Genomic DNA, 18,958 nt, shown 5'->3' with positions numbered 1-18,958 from the left:
GCTGCCCGCGTCAGGGGGCTGGGGCTGGGTGGTCTCTGAGGCCCCTTCCAACCCCGCTCTGTGATCCTCTGATCCCTGGGTTCTCGCTCAACCTGTGAGATTTTTTCCGTCACGTTCTCCCCCCCGTTCTCCTGAGGAGGGGGACCAAGCGGGCAGAATTCAGGTGGCCATCGGCGAGGAACCGCCATGCCTGCGCCCGTCCCATGTTTATGGCAGAGACACCCAAAGCAGCTCGCCGTGCACCCAAAGTGAGCTGCTCTGCGTGAGCCTCTGCGAGAGTGTCCCTGCAGGCTCTCGTGCAGGCAGACCGGGCTGCCCCCGGCTCCGTGACGGGGCCGTCGGTGACGAGCCCTTCCCGCCCGCCACGGGCCCGCTCCCGGTAGCAGCCGGGCACAGGTGGTGCCGGTAACCCCTCGCTCGGTGCCTTCCACAGCGTCCTGCTGGAGGAGCTGGCTGCTCGGGGCCTGCACGGGCGTACGCTTCTCTGGTAACAAACCGGCCGCGTGGCCGAGCCCAAAGAGTCGTGGCGAGTGGAGGTAAATCCAGCTGGAGGCCGGTCACTGGTGGAGTCCCCCAGGGCTCAGCGCTGGGGGCAGTTCTCTTCAGTGTCTTCATCAATGGTCTGGACGAGGGGATCGAGTGCACCCTCGGTAAGTTTGCAGACGACACCAAGTTAGGCACAAATGTTAATCTGTTCGAGGGTAGGAGAGCTCTGCAGAGGGATCTGGATAAGTTGGGGCCAACTGCATGAAGTTCAACAGGGCCAAGTGCCGGGCCCTGCACGTGGGGCACAACAACCCCCTGCAACGCTGCAGAAGAGCGACTGGAAAGTTGCCGGTGGAAAGAGAACTGGTGGTACTGGTTGATAGCTGGCTGAACAGGAGCCGGCAGCGTGCCCAGGTGGCCAAGAAGGCCAACGGCATCCTGCCTTGTGTCAGGAACAGTGCAGCCAGCAGGAGCAGGGAGGTGATCGTCCCCCCGTGCTCTGCTCTGGTGAGGCCGCACCTCGAGTGCTGTGCTCAGTTTTGGGCCCCTCACTACCAGAAGGACATCGGGGCCCTGGAGCATGTCCAGAGCATGGCTACAGAGCTGGTGAAGGGCCTGGAGCACAAGTCCTACGGGGAGCGGCTGAGGGAACGGGGGTTGCAGAAGAAGAGGCTCGGGGGGACCTTACTGCACTTTACCTTATAGGAGGCTGAAGCAAGGTGGGGATCGGGCTCTTCTCCCAAGCACCAAGTGACGAGACGAGGGGAAACGGCCTCAAGTTGCACCAGGAGATGTTTAGGACAGAAATTAGGAGACACTGCTTTACTGAGGGGGCTGTGCGGCGCTGGACCGGGCTGCCCAGGGCAGGGGTTGAGTCGCCATCCCTGGAGGTCTGCAGGAAACGTGTCGGTGTGGAACTGGTTTAGTGGGGGGCTCGTCACCGCTGGGCTGAGGGCTGGGCCAGCCGGTCCTAGGGGGCTTCTCCAGCCCGAACGGCTGGGACTGCTGTGGGAAAAATCTCAACGACTTTCTTCAGACAGGACCTTCTGTGGAGCTATTTCATTCGCGATTGCAATGGCGGGCGTCCTGCAAGCAGGAGCGCGCAGTAGCAGTTTGTCCCAACCTTACGTCCCCTATTGCCCGACACCTGGCTTCTCCCGTTTCCTCACCGGCTGCGTGCTGCAGGTTCACAGCCTACCCGACGCCCTTCTATACCGTACACGTACAATTTGGTTTGACCGACCATTAATTTCTCCTGTTCCTTTTTTTCCTTCTTCTCTCGTGACCAGAGGGCCCGCGACCTTTGCGTTTCCTGATGTCGCGCTGCTCACCGTTTTGCTTTGCCGTCCCCCTTATTTCGGGACAGCGGGGCCTTCCCCCCACCCGCTTAACACGCTCCCCACCGCCGTGCCGCACGACCCCTTCTGGCCAGGCGAGGTCGGCGGAGCTCCCCCCGCACAAGCTCCTTCTGCGCCAAACCCGCCGCTCCGTGCCTCTCGCTGCGCGCCTGCGGGCGCTGCTGCGGGCCGGTGCTCGCAAGACGCGGCTCCGGGGCTCGCGGGCGCCCCGCAGGGGCTCGTGCTCCGGCCGTGCCGCCTCCGGGACCTCACGCCCGCTTTCCCGGTCGCGGCCCGGCGCCGGCGGGGGGCACGGGCCGGTACCGCGGGCACCGACCCGGGGCAGCCCCGGGCGGGGCGGGGGCGGGGCCGGGAGGGGCCGGGCGGGGGCCCCGCGGGGAGCGAGCGGGGAGGGGCGGGGCCGCGCCGGGCGCGCGGCTGGGGGCGGGGCGAGGGCTGCGGGGGCGGGGCCCCAGGAACGGCCAGAGCGGGTGGGGGGCGGGGCCAGGAGGCACGGGGGCGTGTCCATGCAGATCAGGGGGCGTGGCCATGCAGACCAAGGGGGCGTGTCCATGCAGATCAAGGGGCGTGTCCATGCAGATCAGGGGGGCGTGCCCATGTAAATCAGGGGGCCGCGGTGATGCAGATCGGGAGGCGTGGCCATGCAGATCAGGAGGCGTGGCCATGCATATCAGGGGGCGTGCCCCATGCAGATCAGGGGGCGTGTCCATGCAGATCGGCGCCGCGCGGCATACCGGGACAAAACCCACACCACGCGGCGCCGCGCGTGGCCCCGCGTGGGCGCGCGGCGGGCGCGGGACGTGGGCGCCGCTCGGGGCCGGGCGGGGCGGGGCGGGCGCGTCCGCGGCGGGCGTTGCGGGCCGCGTGTCCGTGTGGTGGGTGTGCGTGCGCGCGCGTGGGGCCGCGGCGTCGGGGAGCGGGAGGCATACTTACCTGGCAGGGGAGACACCATGATCAGGCAGGTGGTTTTCCCAGGGCGAGGCTCATCCCCTGCACTCCGGGTGTGCTGACCCCTGCGATTTCCCCAAATGCGGGAAACTCGACTGCATAATTTGTGGTAGTGGGGGACTGCGTTCGCGCTCTCCCCTGGTTCTGCGGTGCCAAAGACAGATGCGTGGTTGGGGCTCCCGTCAGGTCTCCGGGGTTGGTCGCGCCGCGAGCCGGAGCCAGGCTCAGGCCGTCGGTAGGCCGCGAGGAGGCAGCCGTGGGCGGATGGGGCCTGCAGGAGGCTGCGGCCCGGGGAGAGAGGGCCCCCGGCGGGCCGGAGCTGCAGCCCGCGGAGAGGAGCCCACGCAGGAGCAGGGGCCTGGGGGGAGGGGAGCTGCCGCCCACCCGTGGGGGCCCCGTGCTGGAGCAGTTTGCTCCTGGGGGATGGACCCCGTGGGACGGAGCCGTGTGGGAGCAGTTGTTGAGGAGCTGCTGCCTGTGGGCAGCCCCCGCAGGCTCAGCTGGGGAAGGACGGCATCCCGTGGGAGGGACCCCGCGGGGAGCAGGGGCAGAGAGGGACCGAGGAGGAGCGGCGGGGACGAAGCGTCAGGGACTGACCGCAGCCCCCCTCGCCCTGCGCTGCTTGAGGGGAAGGTGTCTTTCTTTTTTGTTGTTGTTTCTCACAGCTCCATCTCAGTAATAGGTAATAACTTTTATTAATCTCCCTTTGCTGAGTCTGTTTTACCCGTGATAACTGTTGAGTGATCTCCCCATCCTTATCTCACCTCTCGAGCCCTTTGCATCGTATTTTCTCCGCTTTGAGGAGGGGGAGCGAGAGAGCGGCTGAGGTGGAGCTCGGCTGCCCAGCTGGGTAAAACCACGCGTAAAACCCAGCAGAGTAAAAGCACACTTCCTCCACTGCTCCTGCCCTGCGGGGCCCAGCAGGGTCCGTGGCTGCCTCCCGCCCCAGTTTGTGATGCACCGGCAGAGGAACACCCAGGATCCTTCTGGGATCCAGGATTAATCAAGCTGTCACTCACAGGAACTATAAGATAAGTGAAATTCTATGTGAGAGAGCAATTAGAATGTACCCAGCTCCACCCGGGGGAAGGTGAAGAAAAAGTGGAGAGCTTGTGGGTGAGAATTAAGGGGCGGGCTGGTATGGGTTACACTGCTGTGGGGGTGTACTGCAGCTCACCAGATCAGGAGGAGGTCGATGAGGCCTTCTACAAGCAGCTGGAAGTAGCCTCACGATCCTGGATGATGGTTCTCACGGGGGACTTCTTTAATTATCCCGACATCTGCTGGGTAAGCAACTCGGCCAGGCACACGCAGTCCAAACGGTTCCTAGAATGCATTGAAGATAATTTTCTGATGCAGGTGGTGGAGGAGCCGACGATGTGGGGGGTGCTTCTGGACCTTATTCTTACCAACAGGGATGGGCTTGTTAGGGATGTGAAGGTTGGGGGTAGCTTGGGATTCAGTGACCATGAGATGGTGGAGTTGAAGGTCTGGAGTGGAAGAAGTAAGGCAAAAAGTAGGATTGCTAACCTGGACTTTTGGAGTGCCAGCTTTGACCTCTTCCAGGACCTACTTGGGGGTATCTCATGAGATAGATCCCTAGAAGGTATGGGTGCTTGTGAGAGCTGGGCAACATTCAAACAGTACTTCTTCCAAGCTCAGGATCGGTGTCTCCTGAAGAGTAGGAAATCAGAGAAAGGGGGCAGGAAACCTGCGTGGATGAGCAAGGAGCTCATCAACAAGATCAAAAGGAAGAGCAAGGTCTATGAAATGTGGAAAAAAGGCCTGTCCTCTTGGGAGGAGTATAGGAGTGTTGTGAGGGCCTGCAGGGACACGATGAAGGAGGCTAAAGCCCACCTGGAGATGAAGCTGGCAAAGGAGATAAAGGATAATAAGATTTTTTTTTCTTTAAGTATGTAAACAGTAAAAGGAAGACTAGGGATAATGTGGGTCCCCTGCTGAATGAGGGGGGTGTCCTGGTAACGGGGGACGCTGAGAAGGCGGAGATACTGAATGCCTTCTTTGCTTTGGTCTTTGCTTCAAAGACTCCCTCCCCCCCCCGGTACCCCTGGACCCTGGAGGGAGTAGAAAGAGTCTGGGAAGTGGAGATCTCCCCCCTGATTGATGAGGGAGTGGTTCGGGAGCATCTCAGTGGGCTCAGTGCACACAAGTCCATGGGTCCTGATGGGATGCATCCACGTGTGCTGAGGGAGTTAGCAGAGGTGATCGCCGAACCGCTCTCTATCATCTTTGAAAGGTCCTGGAGAACAGGAGAGGTGCCTGAGGACTGGAGGATAGCCAATGTCACTCCGGTCTTCAAGAAGGGCAAGGAGGAGGATCCGGGCAACTACAGGCCAGTCAGTCTCACCTCCGTCCCCGGAAAGGCGTTGGAACAGCTTGTTCTGGATGCCATCTCCAAGCAATTGGAAGAGAAGAAGGTTGTGAGGAGTAGTCAGCATGGATTCACCAAGGGGAAGTCGTGCTCGACCAACCTCGTAGCCTTCTATGATGGCATCACCAGCTGGGTAGATGGGGCAAGAGCAGTGGATGTCATCTACCTTGACTTTAGCAAGGCTTTTGATACTGTCTCCCATGACATCCTGCTAGCGAAGCTGAGAAAGCGTGGGATAGAGGAGTGGACAGTTAGGTGGGTTGAGAACTGGCTGAGCTCAGAGGGTGGCCAACAGGTCAAGGGAGGTGATCCTCCCCCTCTATTCTGCCCTGGTCAGGCCTCACCTGGAGTACTGTGTCCAGTTGTGGGCTTTCTGGTACAAAAAAGACAGAAATCTTCAGGAAAGAGTCTAGCGGAGGGCCACAAAGATGATACGGGGCCTGGAGCATCTCCTCTGTGAGGAAATGCTGAGAGACCTGGGTCTGTTCAGCCTGGAGAAGAGAAGGCTGAGAGGGGATCTCACCAATGTGTATAAATACCCGAGGTGTGGGAGGCAGAGGGATTTGGCCAACCTCCTTTCAGTGGTTTGTGGGGACAGGACCAGGGGCAATGGCCACAAAATGGAGCCCAGGAAGTTCCGCACCACCATGCGAAAGAACTTCTTCCCGGTGAGGGTGACGGAGCGCTGGGACAGGCTGCCCAGGGAGGCTGTGGGGTCTCCTTCTCTGCAGATATTCAAGGCCCGTCTGGACGCCTGCCTGGGCAGCCTGCTCTAGGGAACTGCTTTGGCAGGGGGGTTGGACCCGATGGTCTCTTGGGGTCCCTTCCAACCCCTACAATTCCGTGATGGGTGACGGAGCTCTGGACCTTCCCCTACGCCCCACGCCCGCTCCTTTCCCAGCAGGTAAATCGGGAGCTCGTCGTGAGCTGGTGCTCCGCTCACGCTGCCGTTCGGTGCTGGCGCCGATCGTTGCCCTCTGTGCCCGGCTGGCCGCCTTCCGGGCCGTGCGAGCGAGCGAGCGGCGCCTCTGCCGGTCCAGCGGGACCGGGCGGAGCGGGACCCCGACCCCCGCGGCTGCGGCCCGTCACGGGCAGGCTCCGGGCAGCCCACGCGGGGCACGAGCCCAACCGCGGCCGGGAGCGACCCCCAGGCGCTGCCAGAGCCCCCCAAAGGAACAGAAACGCCCCCAGCACAGCTCTGTCTTTGGCACCGCAGAACCAGGGGAGAGCGCGAACGCAGTCCCCCACTACCACAAATTATGCAGTCGAGTTTCCCGCATTTGGGGAAATCGCAGGGGTCAGCACACCCGGAGTGCAGGGGATGAGCCTCGCCCTGGGAAAACCACCTGCCTGATCATGGTGTCTCCCCTGCCAGGTAAGTATGCCTCCCGCTCCCCGACGCCGCGGCCCCACGCGCGCGCACGCACACCCACCACACGGACACGCGGCCCGCAACGCCCGCCGCGGACGCGCCCGCCCCGCCCCGCCCGGCCCCGAGCGGCGCCCACGTCCCGCGCCCGCCGCGCGCCCACGCGGGGCCACGCGCGGCGCCGTGTGGTGTGGGTTTTGTCCCGGTATGCCGCGCGGCGCCGATCTGCATGGGCACGCCCCCTGATCTGCATGGGCACGCCCCCTGATCTGCATGGGCACGCCCCCTGATCTGCATGGGCACGCCCCCTGATCTGCGTGGGCACGCCCCCTGATCTGCGTGGACACGCCCCCTGATCTGCATGGGCACGCCCCCTATCCGCGTGGACACGCCCCCTGATCTGCATGGACACGCCCCCTGATCTGTATGGACACGCCCCGCAGCGCACGGACACGCCCTCCTTGCGTCAGAGCCCCACCTCCTGTTGGCCCCGCCCTCCCTGGCCCCTCCCCCTATGGGCGTGTCCCCCCGCGGGGCGTTTCCCTCCCGGGGGCGGGGCGGTGACGCGTCCCGGAGGGGCGGGGCGGAGACGTGGCAGCCGGCGCGCGCCGCACGTGTGCTTGGCGGCAGCCAACGAGCGCGCGCCGTGCCCCGCCCCGCCCCTCGGCGCCGCGGCTCCGGGTCCGGCGGCGATGGCGGCGGCGGGCGGCGGGCGCTGGGAGGTGGTGCGCAGGGGGCGCCGCCCCGCGGGGGGCTCCGGCGGCCGCCGCGCCGCGGGGGAGGCCAACGCCGGGCGGGTGCCGGCCCTGGCCCGTGAGTGCGGGGCGGTTGCGGGGCCGGGCCGGGGGGCGCGGGGCCGGCGGTACCGGGCCGGCGGCGGGATCCCCGCGCTCTCTCACCGTCCCCGCGTTCCCCCCGCAGCTCCCGCGGGCGCGGCCGGCGGCGGCTCCGAGCCGGTCCCGGAGAAGGCGGTGAAGAGGCCGGGCCGGGAGGCGGCGGCTGAGCAGGCGGCGCGGCGGCAGCACGGCGGGAGGAGCGGCAGGAAGGCGGCGGCCGACGGCGGCCCCAAGCCCGGCCGGTTCCGGTCGCTGGAGGAAGCGCTGAGAGCCGTGAGTGCCCCCCCCCCCCCCCCCCCCAGCCCCGGAGCGGTGCCGGGAGCACGGCGCCCATCCCGGCCCCGAACCCGGGATCGCTGCCCCGGGAGGTGCCGGGGGTGGGAGCGCCCCGGGGACGCTTCCCGAGGGGTGCCGCGCCTGGCCGCGGGCTGGGGGTGCTGGGGCTGGGGGTGCTGGGGCTGCGGCTGCCCCCGGGGCCTCCCCGCCCCCGGTGCCGCTCGCCGAGGGCCGCGCGGTCGGGGCGGCCGGGTGGGAATTTCTGGTTCGTGCCCGCGCCCCCACCCCGCCTGCGAGCACCGCGGGGCGGCGGCGCTGCCCCTGCCCCTGCCCTGCCCCTGCCCCTGCCCTGCCCGCCGGGGCGCTCCCCGCCCGCCCCCCCGCGGCTGGCGGCAGCGGGTCTGCCCGGCCCGGCCCGCCCGGCCCCGTCCCGGCCTCCCGGCGCCTGGGCCCGGGGCGGCTGCTGCAGGGCAGCCCCGGAACGCCTCGCGCCTGGGCTTCGGGCTCCTGCGGCCGCTGGGCTCCCAGCTCCCGGCCTTATCCCGCAGCCCGCGCCCCGCTCGTGCTGCGGGGCCGGGAGCTGCCTCTGCCGCTCGTGCTCAGCGCGAGCCCCGGTCCCCGTACAGCCGCTGCGCGGGGGCACGCGTCGGAGCTGAGCCAACGCGTGTCGCTGCTGTCACCGCTCCTCACGGAGAGCGGCCCGGGGCTGGAAGCCTCCAGCGCTGCTCTGCACGGCTCGGCGGCGCCGGGTGCCGCTGTGGGAGCGCTGCCCGGTCAGCTCTGCTGCTGGTTACCTTTATTTTTTTGACACAGCGGCAGCTATTTTTTCTTATTCCTTTCTTCAAAATAGTTGCTTAAAGAAGCACGCAACAAAAGGCTTTCCAGCTCAGATTTAGCGGTTCCTGCTGACTGCAGCTGACAAATGTCAGACTCGGTGCAAAATGTCGAGCGGCCGCTGAAGTCTTGCTGCACCCCCTAAGCTCCTCGAGGTTCGGGTAGACAGAGGCTGGCTGAGTGCAGCAGCAGGCGATGGGCACGTTCTGTGGCCGGTAACACGGCAGGAGGAAGGCGAGGAACGCGCTGCTCGTGGCCGTGGGCCGTTGGCTGATGCAGCCCAGCCCCTGCGGCCGTGGAGCCGGTGGGCGCCCAGGGGCAGCAAGGGGAACGCGGCCCGGCTGTGAGGACAGGCAGGGCTTCCTTCCCCCGGTGAGCCGCCTTGCGCGGCCCGTGCGAGCACCGCTTCCAACCTGCTTTTTGTTGTTCCTCGGTAGCCTTTGTTAGCGTTAAGAAATAAGGGGTGAGGCCGGTGGTCTCAGGGCAGGGAGGGCAGCGCCTCGGCCCCGCGCTCCCTGGTGCGCCAAAACCAGCTCCTCTCTCCCCGTGCTCGGGTCTGCGTGTCTCAGGGGACCTCTGTCGTCCGCAGCTCGACGTGGCGGACCTGCAGAAGGAGCTGGACAAGAGCCAGAGCATGTTCCCCGAGAACCCCTCCGTCTGGGTGAAGGACCTGGCCGGCTACCTCAACTACAAGCTGCAGGCGCCCAAGAGCGACCCCACGCTCAGCCAGCACGCCCACGGTCAGTGGCACCCGCCCGCTGCGGCTGGTGGCACCGCGGTGACACGGGGCGGGGGCGGCTGGGGGGCACTGCCTGCTCCGTGCCTCTGCTCGTGCTGCAGGAACCGCTGGGGCTCCCACTTTGCAGCGCGTGTGTTGTACGGGCTCTTAAAGAGTAAAGGTTAAAGGACAGCTGGCATCAGGGACGGGTTTTAGAAGCATCGGGGTGGACAGGACCAAAGCAGTCACTGGAAATCTAAAGGAAAAATCTGTTTTCATCTGAGATGGACGGGGCCGAGCCTGTCCCAGAGTCTGGGCTCATTCGCTGCCAGTTGAGATGTTTGGGGCTTCCTTTGCTTGCTTTTTCCCTCCCACAACTGCCTTTAGTAGATGCTTAGGTAACCCAAGACCGTGTTGTTAATCTGACATACTTTATAGGGTTTGTGTTTGGTTGATTTTTGTGATATCTTTATAATTTGACTGCCAAGAACACTGAAGTCATCTATTTAGCTGGCAAATCAGAGACTTTCTCTAGGCATCCCTTCAGCATAGGGACCCCCAGGCTGTGCCTAGGGGTGCTGCGTTGAGCAGTCTGCTCGCTGGTACCCACCTGTCCCTAACGGAGCCGTTCTGGTCGGGTCTCCCTTCGTGCAGCGTCTCCTGCCCTGCCTGTGCTTGGGAGCACGCATTGCTGGGGGTGACAACGGGAGGGAGAGCGCGGTTCCCTTTTCAGAAGCTGTGTGTACCCCGTGGCACCGACGTTTAACAGAGGGCACTTAGCGCTGAGTTAGGAGCACGCGCTGTGGGATAACTGCGAGAAGCACTCGTGGGCCTCGAGGCGCCGCCCTGCGCCCGCTGGCAGCGTTCGCACCGCGGCTGCGCCAGCGCTCGCTGAATTTCTCCTTGCTCTGTGTTGCCTTCAGATTACCCGTACTGTCTTGTGAACAAAGAGCTGAGGAATATCATCAAATCCCTGCTGGGAAAGTCTTCCAGCGTGCTGGAGCTCTTCTTCGACCACTGCATCTACACCATGCTGCAGGAGCTGGACAAGACCCCAGGTGGGAGGTTTCTGACCACGAGAACGCTTTCACTGCTCGCTGCGGGTGCCAAGAGCAGAGTTCCTCCACGCGGGGCGAGACGGGCAGCTTGTCTGTGTGCCCTGTGTTGGGCCGGGCTCATCGGCACAGCTGCAGCAGGAGCCCCGTGGGGCCGTTATGGAGAACTTGGTGCCAGCGCCTCTCGGAGGGCAGCCGGGAGCCGCGTCCCCTGCGTGGCGCTGGCCCGCTGCTTCCAGCGGCACCGGGGCTGGGCACACTGCGTGCCGGCTGCTTCTCCACCACGAGCACTGCCGGGTGGCACTGGCACGGAGTAGCTGCGAGCAGGTGCTCGAGGCGCTGCTTTGCTCCGGGACTCGTGGCCGCGTCCCATTCCCTCAGGCTCTCCGCTGTTCCGCGGGGCCGTGCCGGTGCCTGCTCTGGGTGCCGAGGGCTTGGCCAGGTGCTGCAGCCCCGTGCTCCTGCCCCGGTCCTGGGGCAGGTTCATCGGCACCCCGGCGGCGCTCTGGGAGTGGGGCAGGGCCGCGGGGGCCCCACCTGAGGAGCATCGTGCGGGGCGAGAAGCTCCAACGGGTGCCTGCGCGTGGCTGTGTCTGAGCGCATCCCTCTCTGCTCTTCCAGGGGAGTCCCTGCACGGGTACAGGATCTGCATCCAGGCGGTGCTGCTGGACAGGCCCAAAATCGCCACCGCGAACCTGGGCAAGGTGAGCAGGGTGTGTGTGCTGGTGCTGGGCTACAGCCGGAGCAGCGCCCGGCCCCTCTGCCCGCACGGAGATCCCGCCCGCACCCGCAGTGCCCGTGCGTGTTTCTGGGCCCGGCAGCGAGTAATTAACGGGCACCCGTTGCAGGTGCCCTGGGAGCTCCCCACATTGCCCTGCGCATGGAGCTCCCGTGCTTGGCGCACTCACAGCGCGCACAGGAGCCCGCCCCGTGCTCCCCGCACCGCGCTGGCACCCCTCGGGGTGCTGGCGTCCCGCTGGCCTCCGAGGGTCTGACCCCTGCTTGTGCTCCACGCACAGCCACCCCCAGCGGGGAGCGGGCTGCGCCTGCTGGGCTCTGCGCAGCCATCGTGGGGCAGGAACGAGAGGTTTTGGTGTCCCTCTCCTTCCAAGCGGGTGGGTGCTGGGTGCTGGAGGCTCTGCCACCACCAGCCCGTGCCACTTCTGCAGCTCCCCAGGCTGTGGCAGCCACGAGCCCGCTGGCGCCGCGGTCATCTGGTGGTGGCCTCCGGCACCCCCGTGGAGGTGCCGCGGCTCAGAGCCGCCCGCTGAGCGCCGCGGTGAGGCGGACAGACGGACGTCCCACTGAGCGGCGGCCCCTTGCTCCCTGCAGTACCTGGAGCTGCTGCGGTCCCACCAGAACAGGCCGGCCAAGTGCCTGACCATCCTGTGGGCGCTGGGGCAAGCCGGCTTCGCCGACCTCGCTGAAGGCCTGAGAGGTGAGTGCGGGGAGCCCGCGCGTACAGAGCTGTGGCGTGCAGCAGCGCCGGGACGGGGGCATGGCCCTGGCCAGGGTCCCGGGGCAGCTGCAGGCAGCGCGTGGGCGATGGCTCGAGGTCAGGGTGCCTGGACGTGCCGCGGGCAGCCGCCGCGGTGACGGCACGCTGATGCTGGTGGGACGCAGCGCGGCGCCCCCAGCACTGCGCAGTTTGCTGTCTGGGATCGCTCCCATTAACCGCTCGTTAAGCCTTGTGCCTGCCCCCGTTTCTTAACCATATATGTTAAACATTAGCTGCCGCCGCAGCAGCGGGAGGGCTGCGTGCTGGAGTGTGTTTATAGATGTGTAAATACACGGAGCTATACGATGTCACCACTCTAAACACTGAGAAGTGGCTTATTGCTGCACAGCCGTGGGAGCTCGGCCAGCAGCCCGTTTGTCCCAGAGGATTACGCTCTGCTCTCGTGCTAAGCACTGGAGCAAGGACAGGCGCTGCCGCCGGGCCCTCTCCAGCGGGACCGTCCCCCTGCGAGGCGCTGCTGCTCCCAGGGGCCTGTCCGCGGTCACGAGCCGGGTGTTCAGCGCGGGGCCGCGGCCCTGCCCCGGGTTTAAATGGAGCTGCAGCGCTGGGGCTCCGGTCCTCCTCCGCGGTTGAGGAGCCGGGTGCCGGTGGGAGCAGCCTGCCCGTGCCTAGCACCTGGGGATGCTGCAGGAGACCTCGTCCCCGCGTGCCTGACGGCCTCTCTCTTCCGCAGTGTGGCTTGGAGTTATGCTCCCGGTGCTCGGGATCAAGGCGCTCTCCCCGTACGCTGTTGCCTACCTGGACCGTCTGCTGACGTGAGTTACGCCTCGGCTTTGTCTTGGCAAGGGCAGAGCCCGCCCAGGCGGCTGGCCCTGGCACCTTCGTGTCTGCGCCGTGCTCGTGTGTGTGTGCACGTGCTGAGTGTGAGAAGCAGCGCGGTGAGAAGCACAAGAGGTCCGCACCGGGGACCTCCCGGCACCGGGTGGCCGTGAGCTGCCCGTCCCTGCGGGAGCAGCGCCGTGCCGTAGTGCTGGCAGCGCGGCCGTGCCGTGGGTCGGGGGGACGGGGCCGTGCCGGGAGCAGGGCTCGTGTCCCGAGCCCCCGCAGCCTTGTCCGGCACGGGCACGCCGAGGTCTCCGGCCACAGAGAGGTGCAGCGGAGCCACGGCCAGACCCTCCTGCAGGGCAGGAGGTGCAGCAGTTCCTCCCGGTCTTTCTGAACCGCTGCTGGAGCAGTTCTCTATAACCTGACCACGTTTCTCTTCTCCGACCGAGCTGCATTTACCGGCCGCGCCTGCTGCAGCCCTGTCCAGTTATCTATAGTCTCAGGGTGTGTGGGGGGGGAAATAACAGGGCGCGTAAGACCTTTGTGTCTAAGGCCAGCAGCGAGTACAAACACCTCCCTGCTTTCTGGGCACTGAAAGTGAAGCCCACAAAACCATTTTTCCCAAGTACTTTGCCAGCGAGTCTGTGGCTGGGGGAAGCCCCGCTGTTAGCGGGGTGCAGCGGGAAGCTGAAAGCCCCCCCCCGGCCACAGGGACAGGGCAGGGGCTGCGCCCGCGCCGTCCCCGGGGAGCCACCTCCCTCCCTCCCGTGGCTGCGCCGGGCCATGGGAAGGCAATTTTGGCAGCTGGGCAGTGCCTGCCTGCTGGAGCTGCGTTCCCAGTGAGACGCGAACCAGCCCGGCTGGGGGAGGACGGGTGGGGACGGACAGAGCTGCCGGTGCGGCACGGCTGGCACCCACGGCAGCGCTCCCCAACGCCTTGCAGGATGCACCCAAACCTGACCAAAGGCTTCGGTATGATCGGACCCAAGGACTTCTTCCCCCTCCTGGACTTCGCCTTCATGCCCAACAACTCGCTGCCGCCCAGGTAGGGCTGCGCCGCCCCGGGGGCACGCGGCGGTGTGCGGGGCTCTGCGGTGTGGGTCAGCGCCCCCATCCCCTTGCTCAGCTGTTCTGCGGGGGCTTTGTGGGGCTGTGGGGGACACACGGTGTTTGTGGGGGACACACGGTGTCCCCGGGGGAGGCAGGGGCTTGGGCAGCAGCACTCAGAGCAAGTGTGGTGGGGAAATGCCAGCGGGATCAGGACAGGAGGCTGCAGCAGAGGGATGCAGCGCTCGGGCTGTCCTCGCCCGACCTTCTGTGCCTCAGCAGCACTCAGCAGGCGCTTCGTGTGCTCCTGGGGCTGTTCAGTGAACCAAAAGCAGAACGGGGCGAGACGGGAACGCTGCACTGTTGTTCCTCGTGCTCCCCGGCCTCCTTACGTGCACACAGCTGTCGGATCGCTGTGGGCTGCGGAGCCTCACAAGCCGGTTACCCTGGTGTGGGCTGCAGGGCCCTCCAGGGCACACGTGGCAGGGCCCGTGGTGGGGACGGGGACGGTGTCCGCAGGCTGTGCCTCTCCCCCAGCCTGCAGGAGCAGCTGCGGCGGCTCTACCCGCGCCTGAAGGTGCTGGCGCTGGGCGCGAGGCCGGAGGCGACGCTGCACACCTACTTCCCCTCCTTCCTGTCCCGCGCCACGCCGAGCTGCCCGCCCGCCATGCGCAAGGAGGTGAGCGGGGCGGGGGGCGCGGGGCGCGGGGGCTGCGATGCCGCCCCCCGAGGTCCGGCTGGATGCGGGTGCTCGGGCGCGGCGCGTCCCGCGGGCAGCGTGAGGGCAGCTGGGTGCCGTGCTCCTTCCAGCTCCTCACCTCCATGAGCCAGTGTCTGAGCGTGGACCCGCTGAGCTTCAGCGTCTGGAGGCAGCTCTACACCAAGCACCTCTCCCAGTCCAGGTGGGTGCCTGCGGCGGGCAGTGCTGCCGCCCGCTGAGCGGGGTCAAAGCCTCCTCGCGCCCACTTCGGGCTGGCTGCTGGCTTCTCGTGTGCAGGGATGCTCGTGCACGACGCCGGCCTGCCTCAGGAAGCCAGTGGCGAGCCGGGCAGTCCCAGCCAGGAGCCGGTTGCCCACTGCCCAATGCCGAGCCTGCCGTGTGGGAGCAGCGGGGCTCTCGGCACAGCCGCGCGGGGCTCCTGGGGCGCCTTTCCTGCATTGCCCTGCTCCGGGCATGGGGCCGAGCGGAGCGCAGGCTGTGAGGCACGGCCACCGTGACCACTGGCCCTTCTCCGGGGCCACCATGCCCCTGCAGGCCGGTCTCCCCGGTGGCTTTCTGCTCCGGCCGCTCGGCCATCGGCTCTGCGCGCCGTGCGCCCCGCTGCCTGCTGCGCCCCGGCCGTCCGGCCCTGCCTCAGCAGCGTTGGGGGGCGCGCCGTGCTGCTCCTCAGGGCGCTGACCCAGCCCGCGTTTCCTCCCACCCTGTAGCTTGCTCCTGAACCACCTGCTGGAGTCCTGGGACAACGGCAGCAGGAAGGTAAGAGCGGGCTGCTGGGGGTGGTCCCGTGCCCCTGCCGGGGTCCCGCCGGGACGGGCTGTGGGCACCAGGTGCTCGGTGCCGCATCGCCCCTCCGCAGCGCAGCTTCTGCCCCCCAGGCGCGGCAGTCCCTGCAGGAGACGGTTCGCTCGTTCAAGGTGACGAACGAGGAGCTGGCAGCGCGGGGGCCCGGCAGCGAGCAGGACGTGGCAGCGTGCGATGCCGCCTGCAAGGTGAGCGCGGGGCTTGGCTGCTCCGTGCCGGGCAGGGGCTGGCTGCTCCCTGCCGCTGGTGCTCGCGGGGCTGAGCTGCTGCTGTCCCGAGAGCCCTAGGGGACACGGGGACAGGCGGGGCTGGTCCCTGCGGCGCTGGTCCCTGCCCCTGCCTGCTGCTGTGGCAGCGAAAAGCACCCGCAAGCAAAGCTCTGTGCCAGGGGTGGGCGCAAAGTGGGGTGAGGAGGCAGCGGAGGAAAACACGGGGCCGAAGTCATGAAGTGGAGGAGCCCAAAGCTCATCCGTCAGCCTGGGGACCGCCTGGGCTTCCCCACGGAGGGCGTCCTCTGCTGCCAGAGCCGCCGGGCTTGGGAGCAGCGGGGTGACGGGGTCCGTGCTGCTGCTCCCCCAGGTGCTGCTGCAGAAGATGAAGGGCGGCGGCTTCCCCTGGTCCCGGCTGCTCCTCATCGGCCTGGTCTTTGCCGTCGGCTTCCTCATGCACGACGTCCGGACGCACGGCTCGCTGCAGGGTACGGCCCGCACCGCCTCGCGCAGGGCTCTGCGGGGAAGGACGTGACCCCCGCCCCGAAGCAGCGGTCGCCCTGTTCCCATCACCACGCACGCCCCGCTCTGAGCCAGGCCCCCACGGCCTCGCCTACGTCCCGAGCCCGTGCTGCTGCCTCCTGCTGTCAGCCCGTGTCCCGGGGGCACATGGCCGGGCTGGGCGAGAAGCCCTCGGCAGGCGGTGCAGGCGACACGTCTCCGGCCCTGCCCGCCGCCTCCTGGGCTCTTTTCCCTGGGGCTGCCTTAGCCTGGGTTCCTCTGGGCCCAGGAGCTCCTGTGCCCCTTTGTCAGCTCTGGGCACGTCCTGAGATCGAAGTTCGAGCTGTGTGTCCCAGGGAAACCTCCTGGGGACTGTCGGGGGGCAGCCCCCGGCAGCTTTTGAGCCCTGCAGGGCAGCTTCCCGAAGCCTGCAGCCCCGCGGACGCGCTGCTCAGGGGGCGCTCCCTTCTCTTGCAGCCTCCACTTCTGCTCGCGTGCTCCGCTCCTCCGGCCTCCTGTCTGCCTCGCAGCAAGCCTGGCACAAGGCGTCCCACTACTCCCTGGAGGGGTACAGGTCAGTGGCACTCAGGTCAAGCAGCAGCGCGTGCGTCTGAGGGGGTGTGAAGTTGCTAACGCAGCACCAGGTGATTTCTGTAGGGAGCCCTTTTTGCTTGGGAAGCGTTCCCCAGGTGCTCCTGGAAGTGCTTTTCAGCTCAGCTCTTGAGTTCTCCCGTTCCCTTGGCTGTGGCAGCGGTCTCCAGGTACACGCGTGCTCCCGTGGCCTTGCTGTTGGTGCCGGCGCAGCCGGCGCTGCCTCAGCCTCCGCTCTCCCGCAGGTGGCTGGAGAGCACCCTGCCCGCCTGCTGCTCCCGGGGGGCGGCCGCCCTGCAGCCCGCCCTGCAGCTGCTCTGGGCAAAGACGGCCGAGCTGGCGCTGCGCGTCTCCGAGCTGTGCTCCTCGCACCTCTCCTGGGCCCGGGACCACCTGCCCTGGCTCCTTGAATGGGTGAGGACGGGAGCCGACAGGGAGCACCGCGGGGCTGCGCTCGTGCTGGCTGGGGGCACCGCGGGAGGAGGGCACGGGGACGGGGTCCCCAGCGAGGGGACGGGGTCCTGCGAGGTGCTGGGTGGGAAGAGAGCAGCGGGTGCGGACGCCCACGTCCCACACCTCCCCAGTTAGCCCGGTCCTCAGCCCAGCAGCAGCGGGTCTGAGCGGGGAGAAGCCCCAGAGACATTCATTCCCCTGGGAGCTGGGTAGCAGGGAGGCGGCGTCAGCACCCGCACGGAGCCAGCAGCACAGACGTGTCCCCGGGCGTGTTGCGCGCGGTGCAACCCGGGGAGCGTGGGGCGGGCAGGGCGATGCCAGAGAGCACGGGCATGCACCCAGCAGCTGGGGCAGCCCCTGGCCGTGCGCGCGTGGGTCGGGAGCGAGCTCCGCGCCCCGGTGCTGCTGGGGGCCCGCCGCCGCTCTCCAACCCCGGCCCCCTCCCGGCCCCCCAGCTCCAGTCCCGGGTGCCCGAGGCCGTCCTGCACTTCGCCGAGTGCGTCCGGGAGCTGCTGCTCTTCCTGCTGCGGAGCTGCCTGCTGCCGCTGCTGGAGCACGGCGCCGCCGCCCTGCAGCGGGGCTGGGAGCGCTGCCGGGACGCCTGCCAGTGAGTACCGCGGGGAGAAGTCCCTCCCGGGGGGGGCGGTGGGGTCGGCGCGGGGGTCCCGCAGCGAGCTGGGCCCCGAGGGAGGCGGGTGCTGGTGCCCGTGCCCAGAGCCTGCAGGCAGCAGGGCTGGGGCAGTGCCACGGGGGTCCCCCGGCTGGCTGCGTGCCGGCATCGCCCCCATTTAACTGCACCTCCCCCTGTGCCCCCTGCCCCTGGGTGCTGCCCTCAGGGGAGCCGGGCGGGGGCTTCGCTGCCCGTGTCTGCCCCCCGTAACCCCTTCCCCTCCCTCCTGCAGCGGCGAGGTGTCGTGGGACTGCCTGAGAGCACACCTGACGAGCTTCACCTACTCCTCGTGGGTCTACCTGCAGAACACGACCCTAGCCGTCACAAACTGGGCCTCGGCCATGATCTCTGGACACTGAGCTGCTGCCCGAGGCCTGGGGACGTGCTGGAGCCGCCTGGGGGGCTGCGGCCCCCGGCAGCATGGCGGTGTCCCTGGGGCTCTCGGGCCGCACGGCGCCGCGGGGGCCTTGTCGCGGGGCTGCTCTCGCCCTGTGATTCGGTTTCGGGCCCCCCGACCCCTTCCCTGTCCCTGGGTCTCACCGGGGTGAGCACGGCCCGGGGGGGGCAATGAACCACGCTGGGTCCTCCTGCTGCCTCCTGTCACGTCTGTCCCGCACGGGGACCGGGGGCTGGGGGCCGTACACGGGATGGGGGGGTGGATGGACGGACAGAGGGGGGGATGCTGCCTGCTGCTGCCCCCAGCAGGGCTGGGAAGGGGCTCGTGGTCACTGGGGGTCCCGGGTGTCCCTGTGCCCCCCCTGGGGTCTCCGCCGCCCCTGCCTGCAGGTCCCTGGGCAGGGGCAGGGGGGGCTCAGGCGCTGGGCTCGGTGCTCACATCCTCGGGCTGTGGCAGCGCCTGCGTGCGGCTGTACCTGCAGGGGGGTGTGTGGGGGTGCGCGTGTGTGCACGGGGGTAAACACGTGTGCTGCGTGAGGGGGGCTGTGCGTGTGCAGGCGCCTGTGTATGGGTGTGCTTGCACACGGCTGGCTGTGCGCAGACATCTACGTGCATGGATGCACACACGTGCATGTGGGTGCGGCTGTGCGTACATCTGTGTGCAGGGTGGGTGTGTGTGCACATGGGTATGGGGGGTGGAGCTGTGTGGGTACGTGTGCTCACACGTGTGTACAGGAGGGGTACGTGCACACGTACATGCACATATATATGTACATGTATGTGCACACCCATGTACATGCTTACACACGTATGTGCACACCCATACCCAGGTACGTGCTCACCCCCCACATGTGTACACACACACGTACATACACACATGTAAGTGCACGTGCACACCCGGGTATGTGCTCACCCCCCCCACGTATGTGCTCACACACATGTACGTGCACGCCATATGTGTGTACGTGCTCACCCCCCCCGTGCACACGAGCAGCACACCCAGGTACGTGCTC

At 67.2% G+C, this 18,958-nt stretch overlaps 1 protein-coding gene and 1 long non-coding RNA gene across 6 annotated transcripts; one reads left to right on the top strand and one right to left on the bottom strand.

Annotated features, from left to right (window-relative positions):
* Positions 1–2,772: 2,772 nt before the first annotated feature.
* On the bottom strand, positions 2,773–6,591 carry LOC310897551. Of its 4 annotated transcripts, none has more exons than XR_014582379.1 (4): positions 5,529–6,591; positions 4,202–5,404; positions 3,970–4,118; positions 2,773–3,816 (listed from the first exon to the last, which is right to left on the bottom strand). It is a non-coding gene; the product is annotated as an uncharacterized lncRNA (long non-coding RNA). The 4 variants fall into 4 exon arrangements; XR_014582381.1 differs by having other exon boundaries at positions 3,970–5,404; positions 5,529–5,675; positions 5,757–6,591; XR_014582378.1 differs by having other exon boundaries at positions 3,970–5,404.
* A 624-nt stretch (positions 6,592–7,215) lies between these two features.
* TMEM214 (transmembrane protein 214) lies at positions 7,216–18,136 on the top strand. Of its 2 annotated transcripts, XM_083829820.1 has the most exons (17): positions 7,217–7,366; positions 7,475–7,662; positions 9,089–9,239; positions 10,141–10,275; positions 10,894–10,976; positions 11,605–11,710; positions 12,465–12,546; positions 13,500–13,601; positions 14,141–14,282; positions 14,414–14,505; positions 15,032–15,080; positions 15,200–15,313; positions 15,705–15,822; positions 16,313–16,409; positions 16,672–16,840; positions 17,335–17,486; positions 17,782–18,136. In XM_083829820.1, exons 1-17 carry the CDS (start codon positions 7,246–7,248, stop codon positions 17,906–17,908), a joined length of 2,028 nt encoding a protein of 675 aa, XP_083685946.1. In that variant the 5' UTR covers positions 7,217–7,245; the 3' UTR covers positions 17,909–18,136. The 2 variants fall into 2 exon arrangements, with proteins under 2 accessions (XP_083685947.1, XP_083685946.1); XM_083829821.1 differs by lacking the exons at positions 17,335–17,486; positions 17,782–18,136 and adding an exon at positions 16,493–16,596 and having other exon boundaries at positions 7,216–7,366; positions 16,672–16,810.
* The last annotated feature ends 822 nt before the right edge of the window (positions 18,137–18,958 follow it).

The sequence above is a fragment of the Anser anser genome, assembly GCF_964211835.1.
Source record: "Anser anser genome assembly, chromosome: 3".
NCBI lineage: Eukaryota > Metazoa > Chordata > Aves > Anseriformes > Anatidae > Anser > Anser anser.
Note: the sequence above shows the minus strand (reverse complement) of the source record. Positions and strands in the feature narration are given on the sequence as shown.

Coding starts and splice junctions, on each gene's coding strand:
- TMEM214 (XM_083829820.1), top strand. CDS start 7,246: ATGGCGGCGGCGGGCGGCGGGCGCTGGGAGGTGGTGCGCAGGGGGCGC. Junction 9,240..10,140: donor GCTCAGCCAGCACGCCCACG/GTCAGTGGCACC, acceptor TGTTGCCTTCAG/ATTACCCGTACTGTCTTGTG. Junction 12,547..13,499: donor TACCTGGACCGTCTGCTGAC/GTGAGTTACGCC, acceptor AACGCCTTGCAG/GATGCACCCAAACCTGACCA.